Source organism: Bactrocera dorsalis, chromosome 1 (genome assembly GCF_023373825.1).
Source record: "Bactrocera dorsalis isolate Fly_Bdor chromosome 1, ASM2337382v1, whole genome shotgun sequence".
NCBI classification, from domain to species: Eukaryota; Metazoa; Arthropoda; class Insecta; order Diptera; family Tephritidae; genus Bactrocera; species Bactrocera dorsalis.
Window position 1 is genome coordinate 34,216,268 of NC_064303.1, and position 23,882 is coordinate 34,240,149.

Genomic DNA, 23,882 nt, shown 5'->3' on the forward strand with positions numbered 1-23,882 from the left:
TGTTAAGATATAGCATTTTATCAATTTTCGATTAATGGCGATTTGTTAGCGTGGCAAAGGTCCGATTACGCCCATCTACGAACTCGAATTTTTACTTGCACTATTTTACTCAAGCTACAGCTTGCACGGTCGGACGGACGAACGGACGGACAGACGGACATTCACTTGGATTTCAACTTTTCCCGTTATGCTGATCATTTATATACATATACATATACGAGTATACTACCGTTTGGGTGTTACAAACATCGTTTTAAAAATTATATACTTTGTTCAAGGTTAAAAGCCATTTCACATTAGAAGCCGATGTAAACAATAGAAATAAAGCTTTTACACTTTTACGCTTATATTCGGCGACTTTGCGTATCTACCAATTTAGTAAACGTTACCATCATTAACTAAAACGTACCACTCACGTGAATTGTTCACACTACATCCGCCACAATCACACCGCAAACGGTGGAACGTCTACAACTACTTCTATCAACTGCTTTCAATCAAAACCAAATGTAAACGTCACGCCAATCATCAGCAGCCGACAGCCAGCAAACAGCGTCATTCACTGACATTAAGTGGTTGCCGCTGGCGAGCGGATAGGCTAAAAAGCCTATTCCCTTATTTGACCTCCTTCCAGTGTCTGCAAGCATGTTACGGTCAACAATGTGAGACGCCCATAGGATAAATACACGCAGATATGTTGAAGCCTACATGTCTTTGCAAGCCAGTTGCTACATTTCGCAAAGGTTAACAGCTTGTCCTTTGTCTGCCTGCAAGCTGCTGCTGCTGAGGTACAAATTGAGTGCGTACATACAGGTTTGCACAGTTCTGGTCTGTGGAAGTTGATCAGCAGTGTGGGCAACATGTGTTGTGGCTATTACCAATCAATTGTTGCTTGGTACTCATGGGCTTCATATTGTCCTGAAGAAAATTTGAGTCGACTCCATTAAAATTTTAGCCAAATTTCCAAAACATCTCTTTACTTTTTCATATCGGCAAATATTACTAACTAATAAATTACATACTAAGTAAATAATTTAAATATTGTAGATACTGTGAACAAGAAATATTTGTTGTCTTTTCATATTTTTCTAAAAATTTTGATTATAAATTTCATATTTCCGGCGAGGTCTTTTTCACTCCTAATAAACGCATATTCCTATATATAAGTATAACTTTGTGAAGTTGTTTTATTTCCATGTCAGTGTGGAATGTTAAGATTTATTTATTGCTTATGGAAATTAAAGTGTTCGAACTAGAATGTATTAAACTTCCTCAATAATAGGCAAATCAAACGCAAACTACAAAACACTACCCGAACTAACATGCAAGATGCGGAAATAGAGAAAATTGAACATTTTAAAATAGTAATTTAAAATTATGTTAATACGGCAGATATTTTATTACTATCATCATTTTTAACATTATTTAAAGTAATACAGTAACTCAGCTTAAGCACCTGTAATTTAATTTTATGGTACCTAACAGAGATCTGCAGTGAATGAGTTAAACACAACTTTGAGCCACTTGCGAAAAATTGAGTATGAGCAAGCAAATTGTTCACGGAATGAGTATAAGTGTGAATACTGCTCACTTACAATTATGAGAGAGAGAGTTTTGGCTTGTGAGCTGCTTATAGCGGCCATACACAGGCACACATATGCGTTCGATAGGTATGTGTAAACATGCGGTTTACTCGTGTATGGGCTTGTTCGCGTACCGATCCATGTTCGCGAAAATGTTTGATTCTTTACGATCGGTGCGCGAACATGTTTATCGTGTATGGCGTTGTGAGCGCACAAAATCTCATTTCTCTCGTGTCGCCGAGCAGTGAAGATCGCGGACAATTGCAAGTGTTAAGGGGAGAGACTGCTTTAAAAGCTTCAAAAAATCGATTTTTTTTGATGATTTTTTTGGGAGGAAAAGAAATAATTTATTCAAGCGAAATTTCTAGGCTTTATAGTCATATATTTGAACATATTTCACAAATTTTTTTAATACGAAATCTTTGATATTCTGCCTTTAGGAAGCAATTACCTGATGCATCTCGCATATGCATTTATCAGGAACAAAAAATTCAAAGAGATTCATGTTTTTTAATAACTTATCTTCTAGTTAAACTAAGAAAATTCCAAAAAAAATTTACTTTATTTTGTTTAAAAATATGTTTATATATATGTTGTAGTTTTTTTAGTTTAAATAGAAGATAATTTTATGCCAAAGATAATAAACTTTTTAAACCGAGAAATCGCGCTTTTCGCTTTTTGCCCAAGCGCTCATATACTTGTATGTACATATCTGTCTGACGCTCGGACACTATTTCCCTTCTAGCTTGGACAATATTTCGAGTTCCAATCTATAACTTTGTTTGTTGTTAGATAATTTTTAAAGAGATTTAAGCGATTGTTTGAATAATAATAAATAATAAAGATTTCGTATCTGAATTTATTGATCTTATAAAAAAATTAATTGGCAATTTGGCAAACGAAAAGTTTTAAATATAAAAATAAAATTGAGAAAATAAAAGTTGGAATAACTTATTAATGAAATACAAAGAAATAGATAAAAGTGCTGCATTAGAAATAAATTCGAAGAAATGTTCCGCTTGCCTGTCGCACATGTTAACTGTGTGAAGAACGAACGCAAAATGGATTTGTGTGCCGTGTATGGGCAAACGAATTCACACAGATCGAACGCACAAGTATGCCCGTCTATGTCCTCTTTTAGCTTGTATAAAGCATATATTCACAAGTGTTTGCTTATGAGCTCACAATACTTATGAATCTTTGCTTAGGATTCTCTGACATTCATGAATACAAAACAAGAATGATAGAAAAGAGATTACGCATTGCGCAGGTCCGTTATACTAAACATACAATTCTGACGTCACACGGCGCAGTAAAAAATTTGACAGCTATAAACTATACTACTCTAACATTCTTGTTCACAAGCAATGTTTACTTGCTACTCAAGCTATTTCACGAAATTTATGAGCCGTGTGACGTAGATGCGCAGAACGAACAAAATTTGAACTCGTCAATGCGCAATCTTGTTTCTATCATTCTTGAATACAAAACACTTGCGAATATACGAAGAAGCTCAATTGTGCGCAAGCCACTTGAGCCGTAACGCTATGAACCAAAGGCTAAGAAATCCATTACGAAATTAGTAAAAGTTACTATTATATTATTGTATAACAAGAAGGATTTTGTAACTGGTTCTAATAATGACTAGATATAATGAAATAAAAAACTGGATTTTCATATTTTGTGTCAATTTTCTCTATTATTAAAAAATCACATATGTATATGACCATACTTACATTATTATGTTATCACTTATAATATTACATTTTATTTTATAAAATGATAATTCAGTTCCTTTCAATGGAATTAAAATTGAAAATAAAAATCACGTCAGTTTAATGGTATACAAATTAAATGAATTATTAACAAAATAACACATTTCAGTTAATTTCGGTAAAAAATAAAAATACTAAGCATAACATTTACTTCAAGATTTATGTACATATGTACATAAGATTCAACTCCAAAGATACAAGTATATACTATAAGTATAGCTTCTAAATTTATGTATATTAAGATTGAGGTATTGCACAAAATTACTTTTCAATATCATTGTATATTTTTGTTTTTTAAGTTTCTAAGGTCTTATTGTCATATTAGTTAGACTTTAATGTAGAATTCAGGAATATTATATTATCTACGGTTTTGGGTGCAAGTCGATTTCTTTTATCAGTTAAAAATTGAAGGAAGTACAAAACATATTGACACAAAACCCACCCACATTTCTTGTATATATGTATCTCTTAGTAATTTTACTATGTTTTATTGTGCTATTTTAAAAGAAAACTGAATAAAAGGATAAGAAACAAAGAAGTTTCAGTTTTGTAGTTTTTACGAAGTCACTAGACTCACTCGTTCCTTTTAAAACCCCTCCGCGTAGGTATAAACTTCAGGGACTCATCTACCTAAGCTCTTCACTTTCTAGAATGTAAGATAAAGTTTGCAACTAGGTTTAAGAAATAATTGAATAAAAGGATAATAAACAAACAAGTTTCAGTTTTTTAGTCACTACAATCGCTCGTTTCGTTCCTTTTAAGCCCCTCCGCGTAGGTATAAAATACATTTTGAATAGGCACGGAATTTGTGAATGTATTCATGAATAAACAGTGAGTCACTTATTAGTGAATATATTCATGAGCCTTTCAACTCATCTAATGGTATGCAACGAATAGCTCAAACAATTGTATACAGCAGGCCTGTCCAACATACGGCCCCCGGGCCACCATCCGGCCCGCATAGTCCATTCACACGGCCCGCCATCTCTTAGAGTCTTTGGACATCCCAGTTGTATAGGTGTGTGTCAATTAAAAAACTTACTCTATTGCAAGTAAAACAGTGCTCCCTGTAGTAAATAAAATAAGCAGTTGATAAGAAAGAGTACCTATAAAGTACTGCACTTTGCAAGTGCCTACAAATTGGTTTAAATCTCATGAGTATATCAAGCAAAACGCGTATATGTACAAAAAGAAAACAAAACAAAAGAAGCGTGTCATATGGCACGAACTGATTCAAATAGCGCAACAACAAATTCATGAGAAATATTTTCGTCACAAACATCAGCACGAGCTAATGGGAAAACTTGTGTATTTGTTGTTAAAAAAACAAATTGTTTTTGTTCTCGCACCACAAATTTCATTTTTGGAAAGCCTTTGCATTTGTTTTTGTACAAATTAATATACATAATTTTAATTACATACAAATTAATATAATATCAATTACATACAAATTGTTTGAAAAATAAGTAATTAGTAAGTGATGGATAAAGTAGTGCAGACAGTTAATTTTATACGCGCAAGAGGGCTTAACCACAGACAGTTCCAGGCTTTTCTGGCTGATGTCGGTTCAGATCACGAAGACATTGTATACTTCAGTCGCGTTCGCTGGCTCAGCAGAGCAGCTACACTAAATTCTATTCCCTGCTGGACGACTTAAAGATTTTTCTTGACAACAAAGACCAAGAAATTACTTTCCTTACTGATGAGCAGTGGTTGGCTGATCTGGCTTTCCTGGTTGATATAACTAAATAAGTATCTTTCTGATCTTAACTTGAAACTGCAAGGGAAAGACCAACTATGCACACAGTTATACGAACTCGTTCTAGCTCTCACAAAAAAGCTTTTGTTGTTGGAAAAGCAGCTGAAACAAAAGCAGTTGATTCATTGGGAGACCTTATCTACAAGAAAGCAAGCTACCTTGGATTTTGACAAGTACGTGTTGATGTTACAAAGATTAAGGAACGAGTTTGACGACAAAGCAGAGTTTGTTGGAAAAGCAGCTGAAACAAAAGCAGTTGATTCATTGGGAGACCTTATCTACAAGAAAGCAAGCTACCTTGGATTTTGACAAGTACGTGTTGATGTTACAAAGATTAAGGAACGAGTTTGACGACAGATTCGCAGACTTCAAATCACAAACTATATAATATTTATAATATTTATAATATCGTATTCTTTCTTAATGGCGTAGACACCGCTTACGTGGCTATAGCATAGTGCAACGTGCTAGTCGTTCTTCCTTTTCAATGTTTGGCGCAAATTGTAGATTCCAAGCGAAGCCAGGTCCTTTTCGACCTGGTCTTTCCAAAAGAGTGGAGGTCTTCCTTTTCCTCTGCTTCCCCCGGCGGGTTCTGCATCGAATACTTTCAGAGCTGGAGTGTTTTCGTCTATTCGGACATGACCTAGCCAACGTAGCCGTTGTCTTTTAATTCGCTGAACTATGTCAATGTCGTCGTATATCTCATACAGCTCATCGTTCTATCGAATGTGATATTCGCCGTGGCCAAAGTGCAAAGGACCATAAATCTTCAACAGAACCTTTCTCTCGAAAACTGATAACGTCGACTCATCAGTTGCTATCATCGTCCATGTCTCTGCACCATATTACCAGGACCTGAATAACGAGTGACTTATTTGAGTTAGAGTTTGGCTTTTGTTCGTCGAGAGAGGACTTTACTTTTCAATTGCCTACTACGTCCGAAGTAGCAATTGCCGGTAAGAGTTATTCTGCGTTTGTTTTTGAAGCAGACATTGTGCATGGTGTTAATACTGGAACCAAGATAAACGAGGAAGCCAAGATGCGAGTGTGATGACTGTTTTTCGATGACAGGGAATATTTCCTCTTGCCCTCGTTCACTACCAGACCCATTTTCTTTGCTTTCTTATCCATTCCGGAGAAAGCAGAACTAAGCGGTAACGTCAATGTTATAAATATCATCTGCATACGCCAGCAGTTGTGCACTCTTGCATAAGATTGTAACGGGTTGGGTTTAGTATCGCGCCGGTTAATTTTGGCTCACTGTAGCTAAACGAGTGTAAGGTTGGAGTCACCATGTAAGGTTGTAGTCAGTTGAAAACTTTAAACGCGTTTTCTGGAGAATCGATTTTTTTGACTTATGCCGGTCTTGCAGCAAATGAGCGATATATTACTTATGAATAATAAAAACCACTAGTAATGTTTTTTATTACTTTTGATTGTTAATTTCTTTGTAAATCTTTAAATAAAATACACCTTTTCTGCATTGAGTTCAATAATGCGAAAAAGCAAAATGACTGCCTAATTTGAACTGTCAAATTGCCGAGAAAGCACGAACAAAAGGGAATAAATTAAACCCAGTTAGCAATAAATGTATGAAGTGAACGCGAAAAGGTGTTCAATGCTAAAATACTGTGGATGGCGTAGCCGGTGTTGGACTGGCCAGGGTTATTTTTTTAAAGCGCGGCCGAAGGCCGCCCACGAAAAAGGAGTTATACGTGAAAAAAAATTGATACACCCCGATGTTGGACCGACCAGGGTTATTTTTTTTGAAGCGCGGCCGAAGACCGCCCACGCCAAAAGGGCGTGAAAAAAATTGATACACACCGATGTTGGACCGACCAGAGTTATTTTTTTTGAAGAGCGGCCATAGGCCGCCAATGCAGAATGGAATGAAATGCTAAAATACTGTGGAGGAAATCCCGGTGAAGCATTATTTTACAAATTTAAGTATATGACAAATTAAGGCTTTATATTTCTTAACGATTTCAATATACCATCTAATGTGTGTGCTGGAAGCATAACGGTACTTTTCATATGTTTACCCATATTTAAAAATTTGGCGTTATGCAAATACGTTTTCCGTGTTATTCGGCGTTATTAAAAATAAAAATACTATAAAACAATGTGCGAAATTGCAAATGGTGAGTAATAATAATAAGTAATAAGATATTCTAATATTGGAATATATTATTTTGTTTTAGGAACGCGGTCCACACAGGTTAAGTGGAGCCTTATGTGTGTTTGCACCGAGCTGTGCACGCATGAGCAAAGAGTTCGTTTTGCGGAGGAAAACGGTTTAATACCGAGGGAACAATTGTGCCCTGTACACTAGGTTCCAAAGACCATTCGGAAAGGGGGCAAATTTGGATATTTTGTGTGCTACAGGGGCACGTGCACAAAAAAGCCACGTGCTTCAACCATCGGGACATGGTTTGAAAATGTTCGCATTAGTGTCCCTCGAGTATACTTTTTGATGTACTGCTTTGGGTGCCGTATGTCCCGCGAAGAAATATTGCGCGAGGACTACACAAATGAGGGGAAAACTTTATCATCTGCAACTATATCGGACTGATATAGTTATTGCCGAGAGGCCGTGGTAATATACCAGTTGGGCCACCAATATGAAAAAGGAAAAATTGGTGGTTCGGGAAAAGCCGTTCAGATCGACGATAGTAAATTTGGGCGGCGGAAGTACAACAAAGGTAATACTATTTCCTTATACAATGAATTTAACTCTAATTAGGTTTTTTTTACATTTTAGACAGGCGCGTAGAGGGACACTGGGTCCTTGGAATGATTGAAGATGGTAGCGAGGACATACGCCTCGAAGTATGTCCTGACAATCTTCGAACGGCGGACATTTTAATTCCTTTAATCCAGAAGCACGTGGCTGAAGGAAGTATAATTCGGACGGACTGCTGGCGGGCATATGACGCACTATCAAATTTTGGGTACGTCCACCAAAAAGTGAATCATAGTGACGACACCAACCCTTTCGTTTCCGAGGACGGGGTTCATACGCAGCGGATTGAGTCGCAATGGCGCGTAGTGAAACGTTTTTTCTACAAAGACAATTATAATCACACCGCCAACTTCGCCGACGTCATCGTCGAATATATGTGGCGGCGATCTGTTCAAAAGGAAGGAAAAGATCCATTTGTATCATTAATAGATGCAATTAAATATGTATATACATTGGACTGAAACATTTTGGTTTTCTTTATTTTGATTTCTTGTCCATACAAAAATGTTGGCTGGGTTGCATTGCTTTCAGTTTGTATGGAAAAATGAGCAAAAACACTGATTTTTGGTCATTTTCAAAGGGCTCCCTACAGGTCTATAGGGGCTCTAGGGGGTCGAGGGGGGGTTTATTAAAAAGTTCGATCCTTCCCCTTTCCAATAAGGCGTGAGAGGGGTCTTCGCCGCCCAATTTGAATATCTCTGCCGGGAATGCTTCTCACATTAACGCATTAATTACTTTCATAATTACATTATATACATACATATAACCTTCATATAAGTGCCTTTTAAAAGAAAGGCTGAATGAAAACATATACAGGGTTTTCTAAAAAGAGTGAAACACTAATTGTTAAGGAATTTTAAATGTTGATTTTTTAATATGAAGTACTATCGATTCCATTAAGTTCTGAATATAATGTCATACAAATGTGGAGTTCGCACGACTTCTTTGCAGAAAATAGTTTTTTGAACCGAATTTTCGAGTTATTTTTCAAATAAATCAAATCATATGTCGAAAATATAATATTCAATATTTATTCTACAGCTAGTGTGATTTAATACTAAAGGCCAGTACCTTCAAATAACCTCACAAAAGGTAGTCTTATGGTGCTAAATCATAACTTCTTGGAGGCCATTCAATTTCACAATTTAAAGAAATATTTGAATCTTTTCTAGCAAAAATTAGGTGGCACAGTTTTTTGGAAGCGGATGTTGTCAAGAACAACTTCTTCAAATTGCAGCCATTATACCGTTCTCCATTGATTATAACCAGCGTCACCAACCCACGATTCTACCAGACAAAAAACCACACCAAAACTGTTAATCTAGGTGAATGTAATGGCTGTTCATGAATATTTAGCGGTTAAAATTTTCGACAATTCGACAAATAGCGAGCACAGGTGGACGATTATTTGTACTATAAAATGGCAAGAGCGCAGAAATAGTTGTATTTGGAAAACGATCATTTTGATAATAAAATCAAATAATTTGTAAACGTTGTTCTTGTGTATATGAAGTTCTCCATGATGAATTTGTAAACATTACTGAAACCAATGGAAAAAATATAGATCACGATATTTTAAAAATGGCTGAAAAAACATTTACAAATCTTATCACCCCCATTGAAAAACCCGGCGTATTTTTCACTGTTCAGCTTCATTTTTCTTTTTAAGTTATGATGCTGATTTGAACTTTTTAAGCTGGCTCATTTTTGCGTGTGTTTTACCAACATGCGGTACGTGTTCTATGCTAACAACCCTTGTAACTTACTTCCTTCTTCGGAAGGTGTCCTTGTAAGTCTACAAAAATAATCACTTGATATCACTTGTGTGTTCATGAGTTTTGTGGTGGAAAGTCAAGTTTTGAGTAAAATATGGAATTCTGCTCACAAAGCCATTCAACGCCTCGGCATAACAAACAGTTATCGTATTGTATTATATGTACATATGTATAAAGTATAATAATGTTGGGCGCTATAGATACTCCCTTTTCTTCAGACGTTGTCACACTGTTAATACACCTGCTTTCCTTACTACCGCATTGGTCGTGACCTTATATAATTCCCACTCATAAATTTAAAAAAAGCCGACACGTTCTGGCAACTTGGTAATAGTTGTTTGCTTGGATGTGCCTGTACCATAGGTATGCAAAAAAATGTAAATAATGTGCAAAGAAAATTATCTCGCGTATTTAAACTTTGCAACAAATCACTCTCTTATATTACATACCATGTACATTTTCTGCCATTTTTATACTCCCTCTGTAGTACAGGTGATGCCTTTCCAGTGAACACTGCATCGCATTATTGTAAATTATAATTTGCTGATGTGTATTGTATTTTTCATTAAAAAAAAATCGTAATTTGTAATGATCCTCCATTCAAGCCCATAGCCTTCACAAATACAAAAAAATCCTTACAAGAACTTCATTTTGATACTATACTATATGCAATAGTAATCCGATCTAAAACATTCCTTCATAGTTTAACCCATATTCTTAAGCAATAATCCATGCTAAATTTTGTAAAGATCTCTCGTCAAATGAAAAATTTTTTTATACCAATTATGCATACAGACCAACTGAAGAAGAACTGGATGGGGAGACAAACGGGCTTGGCTAAATCTACTCAGCTCATGCTGATCTTCTTCTTCTTCTTAATTGGCGTAGACACCGCTTACGCGATTATAGCCGAGTTAACAACCGCGCGCCAGTCGTTTCTTCTTTTGGTTCCGTGGCGGCAATTGGATATTCCAAGCGAAGCCAGGACCTTCCCCATCTGGTCCTTCCAACGGAGTGGAGGTCATCCTCTTCCTCTGCTTCCCCCGGCGGGTACTGTGTCGAACACTTTCAGAGCTGGAGTGTTTTCGTCCATCCGGACAACATGACCTAGCCAGTGTAGCCGCTGTCTTATAATTCGCTGAACTATGTCAATGTCGTCGTATATCTCATACAGCTCATCGTTTCATCGAATGCGATATTCGCCGTGGCCAACGCGCAAAGGACCATAAATCTTTCGCAGAACTTTTCTCTCGAAAACTCGCAACGTCGACTCATCAGTTGTTGTCATCGTCCAAGCGTCTACACCATATAGCAGGACGGAAATTATGAGTGACTTATAGAGTTTGATTTTTGTTCCTTGAGAGAGGAATTTACTTCTCAATTGCCTACTCAGTCCGAAGTAGCACCTGTTGGCAAGAGTCATCTAGTGTTGGATTTCCAGGCTGACATTATTGGTGGTGTTTACGCTGGTTCCAAGATAGACGAAATTATATATGTCTACAAAGTTATGACTGTCAACAGTGACGTGAGAGCCAAGTCGCAAGTGCGACGACTGTTTGTTTGATGACAGGAGATATTTTGTCTTGCCCTCGTTCACTGCCAGACCCACTTGTTTTGCTTCCTTGTCCAGTCTGGAGAAAGCAGAACTAACGGCGCGGCTGTTGAGGCCGATGATATTAATATCACCATGCAGATCATGTACATACAAGTATATATTCTGAGTATCTCCGACGCTTCTTTTTTGCTGTTACACACTTTAGATGCCCTGTTGATATGAAAACAAACAGTTACATTTACTACAGCTTCAGTTGCAACATTTCAACGATATTTTAATTGCAGGCAATGTTTCTTTTCACACTTTTGTGTTTAATTGCTATCGCGCTTTTTATTTCAAAATGTTTGGTACGGTTTTTTTTTGTCTTAATGAAGCAGATCAAAAATTAGAGCACATGTGTATGTGCTAACTACAGTGATGTAATAGAGGCACCAAAAAAGGTAAAGAAAGAAATTTATAAAAAATCAAAAATGCAAGTTTATTTAATCACTGCTAAAAGGAAAATATAAATAAAATTATATTGAATTTTTATACGGCTTATGTTTTCAATTTAAGATGTTGATTAAAATATTACTAAATTTTAGTCTTCCTACTGCCAATTTAAAAAATATCACAGGAAAGGCACCCATTCGTCCGTTCATAAACTCCTTTTTAAATTAACTTTCGTCTTTAGGAGATTTCAGTGACCGCTTGGTAACGTGGTACTGAAGCCTGTCGTTTCAGTGAAGGCTGTATACAATCAGTTTCTGAAATCCTTTGATGATCCTTTGTAAATTTTTTTGTCTTTATTATTGTTCATATACCGCAAAGTTTAATTATATTACGCTCAGTGGCTATGAATATAAATATAAATGCTTTACATACCAATTAACAGAATTTGCTTTTAGTTACGGAATAAAAGAGCTAAAAATGTTGCTTTTGTGATTTTTTTGCTTAAAGCTTTTCCACGAAATGCATCATTTTAGTGGTGACGATTATTATCTACTAAAAGTGTCTAAATATTTCAATTCAAGGAACGGGAACGCGCTGACTATGACACAATATTGCAGTCGATATATAATTGATGTTTTTTGAACAGAATTCTATAAACGTTCGTCCATCGACCTCCGAATTTGGCACAGATAAATTTTATTATGTATGTATGATATTTCAACAAATAATTCAAAAATTTGCTTTACTCGATACCAGTGATTGTTTATCAGTCTCATAAGTTGATAGAGCTAACTAAATGCAGCTGTAGCATTCTGAAAACTAGCGAAATCGAGCAACGTCGGAAGGGACTAATTTAACCATAGTTTCAACTGACTATTTTTTTGGTAGTAATGACCAAACCGTTTTTGAAACTGCTTCAAAAAATGTTGTGGCAGCCAAAACAAGTGTGCTCAAAAAATGAAATGCTGTAGAAAAGTCAAAAAAAAAAATAGTTAAACATATTGTAACGTGGCTTTCACCACCTTACAATGATTTACTTCAACACTGTACATCATTTACCATCATTTAGACCTCAACGCAGAGCTTTCCACCATGCCAGAATTATACTGCACGTATTAAACTTCACCTCACCGCACTGACCAAAGCTACGCACACAACTCACCCCACTACACTGATGAAAGCTGCGCTATGCTGCTATATAAGCAAGCACTTCACACCGAATGCGATCATTTCTTCCAGCTCTCCAGCGAGGACGGTGGCAACCAGCAGCAATATGCAGGGGTAAGTGGAGTAGTAGTAGTAGCAGTAGGTAGTTTTGGGTAGACATTGCGTTGAAAAGGCATCACCGTGAGGTGATGCCACTGCTCGCAATGGCTCTGCTATTTACAGTAGGAGTTAGTAGTTAGCAGGCATTGCGTAGAAAAGGCATCACCGCGAGGTGATGCCAGTGCTCGCAATGGCTCTGATATTTACAGTAGGAGTTAGTAGTTAGCAGGCATTGCGTAGAAAAGGCATCACCGCGGGGTGATGTCAGTGCACGCAATGGCTCTGCTCTTTTTTGGGGGGAATTCGCAGGCATTGCGTAGAAAAGGCATCACCGGGAGGTGATGCCAGTGCTCGCAATGGCGCTGCCGTAGTCGCGCTATGATGCAGCGACAGCACAGCTGCGCTGCCTCGAACAGCGTTAGTACCGCTGCTTGCACACCGTAGTGCACCGTTACAAACCTAACGCGATTATCAGGCGACTCGCATGTAAGTACCGAGGGGAGGCAATGAGCGCGTCCAGTGTGCTTTGAAATTAATAACTTCTCCCTCGCAGGGGAGCTACCGTACAAATCGCCGCCGTGCAAATCACCGTTGTACAACTCACCGCTGAACAGATCACCGTCGTACAAATCACCGTTTTACAACTCACCGTCGTACAAATCGCCGTTGTACAGATCACCGTTGTACAAATCACTACTGTACAAATCACCGTTGTACAACTCACCATTGTACAAATCACCGTCGTACAAATCATCACCGTGCCAGCCTCAACAAGCATCAACGCCTGGCTCATCAATCCCGTTCGTTTTCATCACCGTGCCAGCCTCAACAAGCGTCAACGCCTGGCTCATCAATCCCGTTCATTTTCATCACCGTGCCAGCTTCAACAAGCGTCAACGCCTGGCTCGCCAATCTCGTTCGTTTTCATCACCACTGTATACATCAAGCTGGTCTGGCTGTCCGCATAAGGGGTGGGGTGTGGATACAACTTTACGAGGATAAAACTCGTCTCTTTTTTGCTAAAGGTTCGTGGGTACCAAGGCTGACCCTGGAGCGGCTGAGCATACCTCAGCTATGGACGAAACCCCATTACAAATGGCGCCCGAGCAGGGACCTGACTTTGTGAGTGACAGTGAAAAACATGAAACGGTCACCAACGCCCATGAATCAGGTTCGCCACACCCCCTACACAATCATAAGCATCGCAGTACTCCAGCGAATAAGGCTCTAACGCTTGAGACGGACACGACCAGTTGGATTTACTGGCTGAAGAAGGACCGATTAATCACCGAGTGCAGACGACACCACATCGCTGTCGAAGGGCGCACCGTAGCAGATCTCCCTAACGAGCTGAGCGCCTGCACCCGTGCAAAGCGCCACAATAAATCCACGGAGGATCTGGTAAAAGCATTGGAAAGGGAAATGAAGGAGGAAGATAACGCCACCATACTCGTTCCAACCACCACAGTGAGAATCCCCAGCAAAGCGATAGCAACACGTGACATCACATCGGCTGCAAAATTATGAACTCCGTGCGGCGATGGAACATACGCTACAGCGGTCGCGAAAATTTACACGACTTTTTAGAGCGATTCGAGGAACTAGCCGAATGCTACTCTATAGCAAATAACCAGCTTCTTGCTACTATGCCGGAAATTTTGCAGGACAAAGCGCTGCAATGGTTTCGTGTAAAACGCAACACCATCAACACGTGGGACGATTTTCGTTACGAGGCTGAGCGGTTCTTTTTACCGAAACGTCACCTCGCACATCTGGAGGAAACCATCCATCAGCGCAAGCAATTTCCCAGAAAGAAGGCAAAGGATTATATAGCCAGCACAATCCAAACGCCTATTCGCCAGCACCCGAAACTTCGCGATGAACATCACAGCGAGCGTATATATGACGGTCTAAGTGTGGAATATCGCTTATATGTCCGTCGGAGTGATTTCAACAACGTAGACGAACTACTCGAATTAACTGAAGAATTCGAATTGCTGAAAGGCGAGGAGACCAGGCAAGCAAGAAACACCAATCACTGTTTGACGGCGGTAAGCACTAAGTATTGCCGCGAGAAAGTTTGTTGACGATGTAAGCTGCCGGGACACCGAAGACACCAATGTCGCAACCAGCAGCGAATATTTTGTTCTCGCTGTGGACGCGACGGAATCATGTCGCGGGACTGCAATTGTCCTACACATGCGACAGTGCGAGCTAACCAGACGTATATACCTAGCACGAAAATGTATCCTGTTACTATAGAGATGGGTAACAAGTCAACGCACCTACTTGTATCAGCTCAACCGACGCTTTCGGAACATGTCATCTTAGGCATGGATTTCTTAAGGAAGCGAGACCTGACTATCACCATCGATGGTACAAAAACGTCACTACCTTTAACTTCTGTTGACACGGCTCATACCAGAAATGTGTAGGTAACAAGGCAAATTGACATACCCATGAATCAGGCGTCCATTTCGAGAAGTGTGCGGGCTGTAGCAAACTTATTGTGAAGGTGAAGGAAGGAGAAATAAAGTTTCCCAGTTCAACAGAGGAAGAAAATTTTATAAAAACGGGGCAAGTATTAATAATATACTAATTTAAGCAAATTTATTTGAAATCTACTCCAGATTTTTAGAAAATTTGGAATAAAAAGCACCAAAGGAGCCATTGACTGCACGCATATTGCTATCAATATAATTTGAATAGAAATCAGCTGTTGTTATTTACATTATCTTGTTCACCACACGTGTGGGGAAAAGCTTTACGAATTGAAGCTTTTACTTTTATCAAGACTGTCACAGAATACCAAAATATTTCTCGCTTGATAAATACTTGAGTTAATTGTCAATATTTTATTAATTTGTCAAATGCACAGAATAGGGGTGTTAGTGGTTGTGTTAATTGCGCTCTTTAAGGTCGCCGTTTTTTTTTTACTATTTTCTGTCTGCTTAACTAGAACATATATGTATGGCTGTATTTTTGTAGGAGAAGATTCTTTTAAAGCCAAATGTTGGTCCTTTTTTGTTGTTCTTAATGATCTTACAGCCCTATTCTGAAAAAAACCTCTCAGCTGAGTTGAAAGGAAAAATTTGAGAGACTTCTTGTGAAGCATATTTCGTGAGGCTATTCTTGCTCAAACCTCATAAGAAAAAAACTTAAAAAAGTCACCACGTGAGGTAAAAAGCTTTTTGCTGTCAAACAGCTGTTTTAATAAAAATAAGCAAACACAAATGGACACACAAATGGATAATCAGCATATGTAAGTAGTTTTGCAAATTTTAAATATATATACTTATATACAATAATTTCATATATTTCTAGGCGTACAAAAATGGAAAAGACAACTCAGGATGCAGCTGCATCCTGAGTTGCAACGGGGGAAGCTAACTCCGACAAACCCTCAAGGGCTGCAAATACTTTGGTCGGAGTTAGCAGATAATTTAAATGCCTTAAGAGGTCCAAATCGGTCGGCAGCCAAGTGGAGGGAAGTAAGTTCATAAATCATAAAAAATGAAATTAAAATGTAAAAAAAATTAAATAAAATAAAATGAATTATTTAAGCATACATATGTAGATGTCTTTTTATTCATTCTTAGAGGAAGTAAAATGTACAGAGACAGTAAGTAACTTACATATATGTATATATGTATATATATTTATATATATATATTTATAGTACATAATTATAACACTCAATTCTCAATTTTTTTAAAAACAAAACAAAACAAACAAGATTGAAATATAAAAGTTTCAAACAACAAAGGTTATATTGCATGTCGGTTGATCCAATGTTTGCAAATTCAATGGCAATTTCAGGGCAGAATGTACAGTTCGTCCACGTTCTAATCTAATAATGTAGCAGCTATCCCAGATGATGCTACTGCCAGGTACTATTTGACTTTGTGCCCGAATCGTATCTAAAATTAATGAAATTAAAAATGTTTTACCAGTTCCACCTGGTGCGTCGAGGAAAAAGAATTCGCCATTGCCGTCATTTACTGATTTCATTATTGTATCGTAAGCTGTTTTTTGTTGCAGATGTAAAAGTGGGATTTTATTTTGTACGGATTGACTTAAAGTATTTCTATCGTATTGCCGTTCTCGTTCAAATTCACGATTGAGTGCATCGTGGATAGGGCGATTAGGCGCAGGCATTCCTAATTCGTGCAACATCTTACCGAATATCATCACGCACAATTCCTCTAAAGTTATTAATACCTTATTGTGTATTTCCATGCAAATTGCATGATCGGGATTTGCCGTTGTTACACGTATTTGATGTAAAAAGTCTTCAGCCATATTGTCTTTGTATTTGTTCCACAAGTTTTGTGGACTCGATGGAAAGCATGCTGAAATTATGATAGCAAAAAGTGATCGAATCTGATGAGAAGTAGATGAAATAACAGCATCAGCGAGTGTATGATCCCAATGAATATCATCCTCCAGTAAATGTAAACGTTGACAGGCTTCTCGATATGTTGTGCACAATTCACCTTTGACGGTTTGTAGAAATTTAAATGAAGTTGGTCCACGAACATTAACTAATAGCAAACGCAGGTAAAAACATTCGTCATTTCTCGGATGAACTGTGTAAATGCGCCCTAAAGCATCGGTTGAATATACATTTGCATACCCCGGTACAGGCTGCCCTTGTTTCCTACGTTGGAACTTTTTGGATGATGCATTCCATGTAAAATATTTTGTTATTTCCGAGTAAAACAATGTTTTTGCAAATGGATCACTTGCGCATGTCTCGAAGAAACTTGTGAGCGTTGTCGCTGGTGGCCTCTCAGCTCTTTGCGCTGCGTTTTCTGTTGTGAAATAAACTCTTTGTCCATTTTCAAGGTGATGTGCTAAATGGACTACGGTGGGATGACGCTCGTGTATAGAAAAGGAAAAGGTTCTCCAAACCGCTTCATTGCTACTAATATATCTTCTCATTTGATATTCTGAAACTTCATCGTTATTAGAATCTGCAATACCAAATACAGCCATGTCGTTTCCTTTGGTGACGTACTTGCAAACATATTTTATTCACCGAATTACAGTACTCAACATTGCAATGCGCTTTAAAGGTTTTGGAGAGCAGCGGGGAATACGGAACAACCCATCTGTTGTTAACTACCACATCCTTATTTTTTACTTGCAACGTTATTGTTCTGCCCTTATCTTCTACAGAGCGGCGACGATACAGAGGGTAACCATCATTGCCTGTAATTGTATCAGCCGACAAAGCACGTCGGCTACTTCGGGATCAGGAATTTCTGCACAAATGATTAAGTCTATTTCATCTGGTCTTATTTTTTCGACCATTCACAGGAGAATATGTGCATGAGGTAGTCCTCTCTTCTGCCATTCTACAGAGTACATCCAACATCGTACGTCTCCGATGATATGACATTTTACAATGAAGTCCATCAGCGCTTTGAGTTTCTGCTTGAACACTCTTGCTGTTATGTCGTAACGATCGCTGGATGACTGACCGTGTAATAACTGATTTGTTATTTCGATCCATTTTGGGTTGCACGTGAAGGTAATAAATAAATCTGGTCGACCGTATTGGCGCACGTAGGTCATAGCAACTTGCGCGTATTCGTGCATGTGTCTCGGGCTTCCTATATACGTTGCTGGTAAAATCGTAAGTCGACCGATATTATTTCCATTTCCATCTCTGTTCATGGCGTCGCGCAAAGAATGTATTCTTCTGATCGTAATTTTGTTTGGTTTAATCGTATATATGTCAGACGTTCCGTTTCAACTTTAACATACATATCAATAGCAAACTGATGAAATAATCGGCGGCACTTAAAAATGTGGTTATCCTCGTTCAGACGAATCATGAAACGGTATGCATAAAAATTCATTGAGCTGACATTTTTATTTGTTTCTTGACCAGTAACATAATAATTTACATTCATTCAATTATTAATATGAGTAATTTTTTTTAGTAAACTTGCATGTATTTGTTATTTGTTATTGCGTTGATACATACCAGTCGCTGGATTAATTATCTTGATTAAAAAATGATATCCAACCTCTCCTCTACAAAATAATAGAGGGTATTGTAATGCATCATATGAACGATGTGTTTCACTAATACGCTGAAGGTTGCCACCATCACGCCGTTGAATTACAATGTCTCGAGAGTCTATATTCTCTCCAACCACCACAATAGCAACTTCGTTTAACACAGGTGAATTGAAGCGTCTTTCGTGTTCACCTCCAGGTATTTTATCTGCTCTGATTACTATTTTATGATCATCTGATGGCATCAATTCTAACGCTGTTTTAAATAATTGAATCAATAGGTTATGCTCATGCAATAGTTGTTGCAGTTGCACAATGATCTCTCCCCTAGTTGCTTGATTAATGCCACAGCGCTGATTTATTTCAGTTTCAGAGTTTCCAAGGAAATAAATCTGAAGATATTTGTATTCGCCATCAACTTCCAAGGAAATAAATCTGAAGATATTTGTATTCGCCATCAACTGATGGCAACAATGCTTCTGCACGGTGGTGAATTTGTCCTTGAATCTGTAATATTGAACATAAGTGAACATAAGGAGGATGGAGTCATGCGTAGAAGTTCACGCAAGTGAGGAAAGCTCTCTGATCGCCATTCACTTGGGAGTGACCAGAAACGATTCTTTTGCATATGACTCAAGCAGCTCACGACTTCCGGTCTCTGACCAAGTATCCTCTGGGTAACCTAAGAACATCCGTTTGAAGGCGAGCTAACGTGAGAAGGCGAAACATCCCCTGCATAGGGTTGTGCGCTGGGTTTCGGACCCGCCACGTAAAAAAACACCCCCAATGAAAAGAAACAACAAGCCTCGGATGAGTGACCCCCCTTTTGATGACGACCATGGCAAACGAAAGAAGGACTACGAATTGAGGGCATGCACCTGAAATGTCCGGTCCCTTAATTGGGAAGGTGCCGCTGCCCAGCTGGTTGATGTCCTCGTGAAAATAAAGGCTGACATCACCGCCGTCCAAGAAATGCGATGGACGGGACAAGGACAGAGACAAGTGGGTCCTTGTGACATTTACTACAGTGGCCATATAAAGGAGCGCAAGTTTGGTGTTGGATTCGTGGTGGGAGAGAGACTCCGTCGCCGAGTACTATCATTCACCCCTATGAATGAACGTCTAGCCACAATCCGCATCAAAGCGAGGTTCTTCAACATATCGCTGATTTGCGCCCACGCCCCGACGGAAGAGAAGGACGATGTGACCAAAGATGCCTTTTATGAGTGCTTGGAGCGCACTTATGAGAGATGCCCCCGCCACGATGTAAAAATCGTGCTTGGCGACTTTAACGCCAGGGTGGGCAAAGAAGGTATCTTTGGCACTACGGTCGGTAAATTCAGCCTCCACGACGAAACATCCCCAAATGGGTTGAGGCTGATCGACTTCGCCGGGGCCCGAAATATGGTTATCTGTAGTACTAGATTCCAGCATAAGAAGATACATCAAGCTACCTGGCTGTCTCCGGATCGAAAAACCACCAACCAGATCGATCATGTTGTGATAGACGGAAGACACGTCTCCAGTGTTTTAGATGTGCGTGCGCTCCGAGGTCCTAACATCGACTCGGACCACTATATTGTTGCAGCCAAAATTCGCACCCGCCTCTGTGCAGCAAAAAACGCAAACCAACAAACACAAGGTAGGTTCGACGTCGAGAAGCTGCAATCACAACAGACAGCCGAACGTTTTTCTACTCGGCTTGCACTCCTGCTCTCTGAGAGCACTCATCAACAATTCGGTATAAGGGAACTGTGGGACGGCATTTCAAACTCCTTACGTACAGCTGCAACCGAAACCATTGGTTTTCGGAAAGTGCAAAAGAACAGCTGGTACGTCGAGGAGTGCCGTGTCGCAGAGGAGAGAAAACAGGCTGCCTACCTCGCAACGTTACGATCGACCACAACACGTGCGGGACGGGATAGATACCGAGAGTTGAAGAGGGAAGCGAGACGTATTTGCAGACAGAAGAAGAAAGAGGCCGAAATGCGTGAGTACGAACAGCTCGATAAGCTGGCCGACAGGGGTAATGCTCGAAAATTCTACGAAAAGATGCGGCGGCTTACAGAAGGTTTCAAGACCGGAGCATACTCTTGTAGAACCCCCAAAGGTGATCTAGTTACCGATGCCCAGAGCATACTTAAATTATGGAGGGAACACTTCTCCAGCCTGCTCAATGGCAGTGAAAGCACAACACCGGGAGAAGGCGAACCCGATTCCCCAATTGATGACGATGGAGCAGACGTTCCATTACCCGACCATGAAGAAGTTCGAATCGCAATCACCCGCCTGAAGAACATCAAAGCGGCAGGGGCCGATGGATTGCCGGCCGAGCTATTCAAACACGGCGGCGAAGAACTGATAAGGAGCATGCATCAGCTTCTTTGTAAAATATGGTCGGACGAAAGCATGCCCAACGACTGGAATTTAAGTGTGCTATGCCCAATCCATAAAAAAGGAGACCCCACAATCTGCGCCAACTACCGTGGGATTAGCCTCCTCAACATCGCATATAAGGTTCTATCGAGCGTACTGTGTGAAAGATTAAAGCCCACCGTCAACGAACTGATTGGACCTTATCAGTGTGGCTTTAGACCTGGAAAATAAACAACCGACCAGATATTCACCATGCGCCAAATCTTGGAAAAGACCCGTGAAAGGAGAATCGACACACACCACCTCTTCGTCGATTTCAAAGCTGCTTTCGACAGCACGAAAAGGAGCTGCCTTTATGCCGCGATGTCTGAATTTGGTATCCCCGCAAAACTGATACGGCCGTGTAAACTGACGTTGAGCGGCACCAAAAGCTCCGTCAGGATCGGGAAGAACCTCTCCGAGCCGTTCGATACCAAACGAGGTTTCAGACAAGGCGACTCCCTATCGTGCGACTTTTTCAATCTGCTGCTGGAGAAAATTATTAGAGCTGCAGAACTGAATCGAGCAGGTACAATCTTTTATAAGAGTGTACAGCTGCTGGCGTATGCCGATGATATTGATATCATTGGCCTCAACATCCGCGCCGTTAGTTCTGCTTTCTCCAGGCTGGACAAGGAAGCAAAACGAATGGGTCTGGCAGTGAACTATCTCCTGTCATCAAACAAACAGTCGTCGCACTCGCGACTTGGCACTCACGTCACTGTTGACAGTCATAACTTTGAAGTTGTAGAAAATTTCGTCTATCTTGGAACCAGCGTAAACACCACCAACAATGTCAGCCTAGAAATCCAACGCAGGATAACTCTTGCCAACAGGTGCTACTTCGGACTCAGTAGGCAATTGAGAGGCAAAGTCCTCTCTCGACAGACAAAAACCAAACTCTATAAGTCTCTCATAATTCCCGTCCTGCTATATGGTGCAGAGGCTTGGACGATGACAACAGCGGATGAGTCGACGTTGCAAGTTTTCGAGAGAAAAATTCTGCGAAAGATTTATGGTCCTTTGCGCGTTGGCCACGGCGAATATCGCATTCGATGGAACGATGAGCTGTACGAGATATACGACGGCATTGACATAGTTCAGCGAATTAAAAGACAGCGGCTACGCTGGCTAGGTCATGTTGTCCGGATGGATGAAAACACTCCCGCTCTGAAAGTATTCCACGCAGTACCCGCCGGGGGAAGCAGAGGAAGAGAAAGACCTCCACTCCGTTGGAAGGACCAAGTGGAGAAGGACCTGGCTTCGCTTGGAATATCCAATTGGCGCCACATAGCGAAAAGAAGAAACGATTGACGCGCGGTTGTTAACTCGGCTATAATCGCGTAAGCAGTGTCTACGCCAATTAAGAAGAAGAGAACATAAGTGAAGATTTTGAGAAGTTTAAGAGTAATCTTCGTTCAATCCCCGTAATCAAACCAGCGCGTTGGTGCAATAATACAATATTGTCACCTGACTTTCATACATATGCCAACTTATAGGTTGTTTGGATAACGGAAATTAGATCAAATTTAACTTGCAAGATGTGACTCAAACTAACAGCATTATTTTACATACATATCTACATACATAGGTACACTGCGAATGAAATTAATCTTTTAAATTGTATGCTTTAGCCTCAATAGATTTTGCCCATCTATGGTTATGTAGGTTGGTATGTGATGTGTGTGACAGAAGAAAATAAATACCTTAAAAGTTGGATTAAATCCCCGTTCCTCAATTATGTTTGCACCAAATGATGTCATTTGAAACACACTGTTATACTTTTGAATATTCTGCAAGAAATGCTCTGATAGAGGTTCGTGTCCTAAAAGTAATGAATTCAGTGGTTCAGGTGGTGTTGTTAGTTGTGGTAGTTTGACCTTTCCATTCGCACAACATAATCCTGACGGTTCTAGTGGAAACTTTAATGCATAGCAAAATTGACAAATAGAACTCATTGTCCCAATACTGACTGATTCATCGCCGGCATAATCGACTGTTGGTTCATATCTAAACGCCAAACGTTCATAATTAATTGTATCGGTTGATCGTCTGCTTTGTAGCCTCCTGCCTGAAGTCATGGTTCTTCCGTAGTTGTTGTAGATCTCACTTCTGAAATTCTCACTCTGTTTGCCTCCAAACGCTGCCTACGCTGTTCATCGATCTCATTGTTCCGAAGATTATGCACTCAATTTGCATTACGCGTACGCCGACCGATATTGTGACGCTATACTGCTGGCATTTTCTTTTAAATAAATAATACGACAATTAACCTCCACAACACAAAATACATTATTTTGCTTTTGCAAAAAAAACAGTAAGTAATTAATGTAAATAGTTTTCTTATAAATAACACCACGATAAACCTCTAAACACACTTATTCAATGAAACTGGAGACAAATTTATAAATTTTCTCCCGATAAAACTGCAAAAAAAAGTAATAATAAATAACAAAAATTCATTCATCTGTCCGTTTCAAAATATTTAAATATTTTGCCAGTATTGCTATTGAAAGTTTTCACCAAGGTGTATTCAACAAAGCGAACTA

General features: G+C 39.3%; 1 protein-coding gene across 1 annotated transcript; it reads right to left on the bottom strand.

The window, feature by feature from the left end:
• Nucleotides 1–16,641: 16,641 nt before the first annotated feature.
• On the bottom strand, nucleotides 16,642–17,190 carry LOC125777443 (uncharacterized). The gene has a single exon (XM_049452376.1). It carries the CDS (start codon nucleotides 17,188–17,190, stop codon nucleotides 16,642–16,644), a length of 549 nt encoding a protein of 182 aa, XP_049308333.1.
• Between the last annotated feature and the right edge of the window lie 6,692 nt (nucleotides 17,191–23,882).